The sequence below is a fragment of the Centrocercus urophasianus genome, unplaced genomic scaffold (assembly GCF_019232065.1).
Source record: "Centrocercus urophasianus isolate 14NV4802_14NV808 unplaced genomic scaffold, USGS_Curo_1.0 seq_845, whole genome shotgun sequence".
In the NCBI taxonomy this organism is placed as follows: Eukaryota; Metazoa; Chordata; class Aves; order Galliformes; family Phasianidae; genus Centrocercus; species Centrocercus urophasianus.
In genome coordinates, this window is record NW_024885472.1 from 9129 (window position 1) to 10996 (window position 1868).

The 1868-nt window shown below is 55.0% G+C and overlaps 1 protein-coding gene across 2 annotated transcripts in view; it reads left to right on the forward strand.

Moving 5' to 3' along the window:
* SAMD10 (sterile alpha motif domain containing 10) overlaps window positions 1–1419 on the forward strand; it is a 9330-nt gene extending 7911 nt beyond the window's left edge. Inside the window, exons 4-5 of one of the 2 annotated variants that reach the window (XM_042838585.1) lie at window positions 35–175; window positions 490–1419. In XM_042838585.1, the coding sequence (XP_042694519.1) occupies window positions 35–175; window positions 490–554 (206 nt within the window). In that variant the 3' untranslated portion in view covers window positions 555–1419. Of the gene's footprint in view, window positions 1–34; window positions 176–446 lie in introns of both variants that reach the window. The other variant, XM_042838586.1, reaches the window with a different exon arrangement.
* Window positions 1420–1868: the final 449 nt, after the last annotated feature.

Here is a 1868-nt window from a genome sequence, read left to right on the forward strand (position 1 = left end):
ACTGGGCAGCTGCTGAGCCTTGTTGTGCTTGCAGGTCGGGCTCTGCTGAGGCTCAATGGGGAGAAGCTGCAGCGTATGGGCATCGCCCACGAGGCGCAGCGGCAGGAGGTGCTGCAGCAGGTCCTGCAGCTCCAGGTGCGTGAGGAGGTCCGGAACCTGCAGCTGCTCAGCCAAGGTAGGATTGGGACAGGAAGGGGAACCATGGGGAGATTGCAGCTGTGGGAACAAGGAGAGAAGTGGGTGTGTGAGCTGGAGCATGATGAGCTGCGCATGGGCTGTGCTGCTGGGGGATGGGCTGTGGGGTACAGGCTGCGGTGCACAGGGATGGGTTGTGGAATGCAGCACAAAGTCTGTTGGTGGCAAGGTGCACTGGAAGGGTGGGATTCTCCCAGGCAGGCTCTGACCCTGCAGGCTGTTCATTCCTTCCTCTCCCCTCCTTGTTCCAGCGTCTTTCGGAAATGTCTCCTAGCTGATCCGTCTGTTTGGCAGATTGTACCAACACTGTGAACCGAGCAGCTCTGGGATGGACTGTGCACTGCAGATACGAGACCTGAGCAGCATGCTTGGAATACGAAGAGACAGCTCCCGAGCCACTCCAGGGCTTTTCTCTTTCTTCTCTCTCTTTCTTTTTTTATGAATACATTTCTGGGCAGAGATGGGATGCTTTCTTCAACAGACGTGGTTCCCAGCTGGAGGAAAATTAGCAAAGCAGTCGGTGGGACAGGTGAACTTTGGCCCGTCTGAGCCTGACGGGAGAGACTGCAAAAAGAACCAGCAACAGGCAGGGCTGAGCAGTGTGGGCAACTCCAGCACGGCCATTTGTGGGATAAACAGGAGCTGCACATGGGATGCTGATGCCTTTGCACACGAGTGGTGCCCAGTGGCATGGAGTGGCTGGGAGAGCTGCAGGCTTTGCTGGTGTCAATGCCTTGGAGCTTCATTCTCCCTTCGAACTGGGCTGTCTTCCAGTGTCCTAGGAGACAATGTTATCGGCAGCGAATAAGATGACCCAACCAGGCAAAGAAATTAAAAGCAGGGCAGTCACCAGTGCCTGGCTCCACTTTGTGAATTAAAAAGGGAGCTGAGTCAGCAGCAGTGGAAGCCCAGGGGTCAGCACGTTCCAGGGGATGCTGCACAGGAGATGCTCCACGTCCTTCCTCTGTCCTCATCCACATGCCTGGTTCCCCGCTCTCTGGTCCCAGGCTCTATTTATTCCTCCCCAATGCTGCCCAGGCTTTGTCCAGGCCCTTTTGCAGAGGTCTACCCCTCCAGAGCTCTTGCAAACTCCCAACCCTTCAGGGGACTTTGACAGTGCCATCCATACCAGCACCGTCCCCAAATCCCAGCTGATGATTGAAAGGAGGTGACATTTCTAGTCGCATCCCCCAGTGCCCAGGGACACCCCAGGGCTGTGGCAGAGCAGGCACCCAGGTGGCACCGCGCACCACCTCCTGCTCTGCAAATAAAGTCAGACTGTTGTTTCCATTTGCTGCTCTCCTACTCGTCCTGTGATTCTGCTCATTCCCTGCCCCCCAGCTAGGGAAAACGAAGTGAAAGATTTCAGCCACTGAGTCAGGGAATATCCCAACACCGTCCCTGTGGGAGCTCTATGGTGTGTGAATGGAGATACCCCCCCTCCAAACATGGGGCTGCTCAAGGACTCATTTGCAGGGACCCCACAGCCCTGGGGGTTTGCTGCTCACTGCCCCTTTCCCTCCTCCACACACACAGAAATCTGAGTTTCCTCCTCCTCTGCTGATATTGACCTTTTTAGAAATGCAGTGAAATTGGCTCTTCTCACCTCGCTAGAACTTCACAAGCAACAAAGCTGAGCGGATTTATTGAATTTTAGAAAAAAGAAAGAAAAC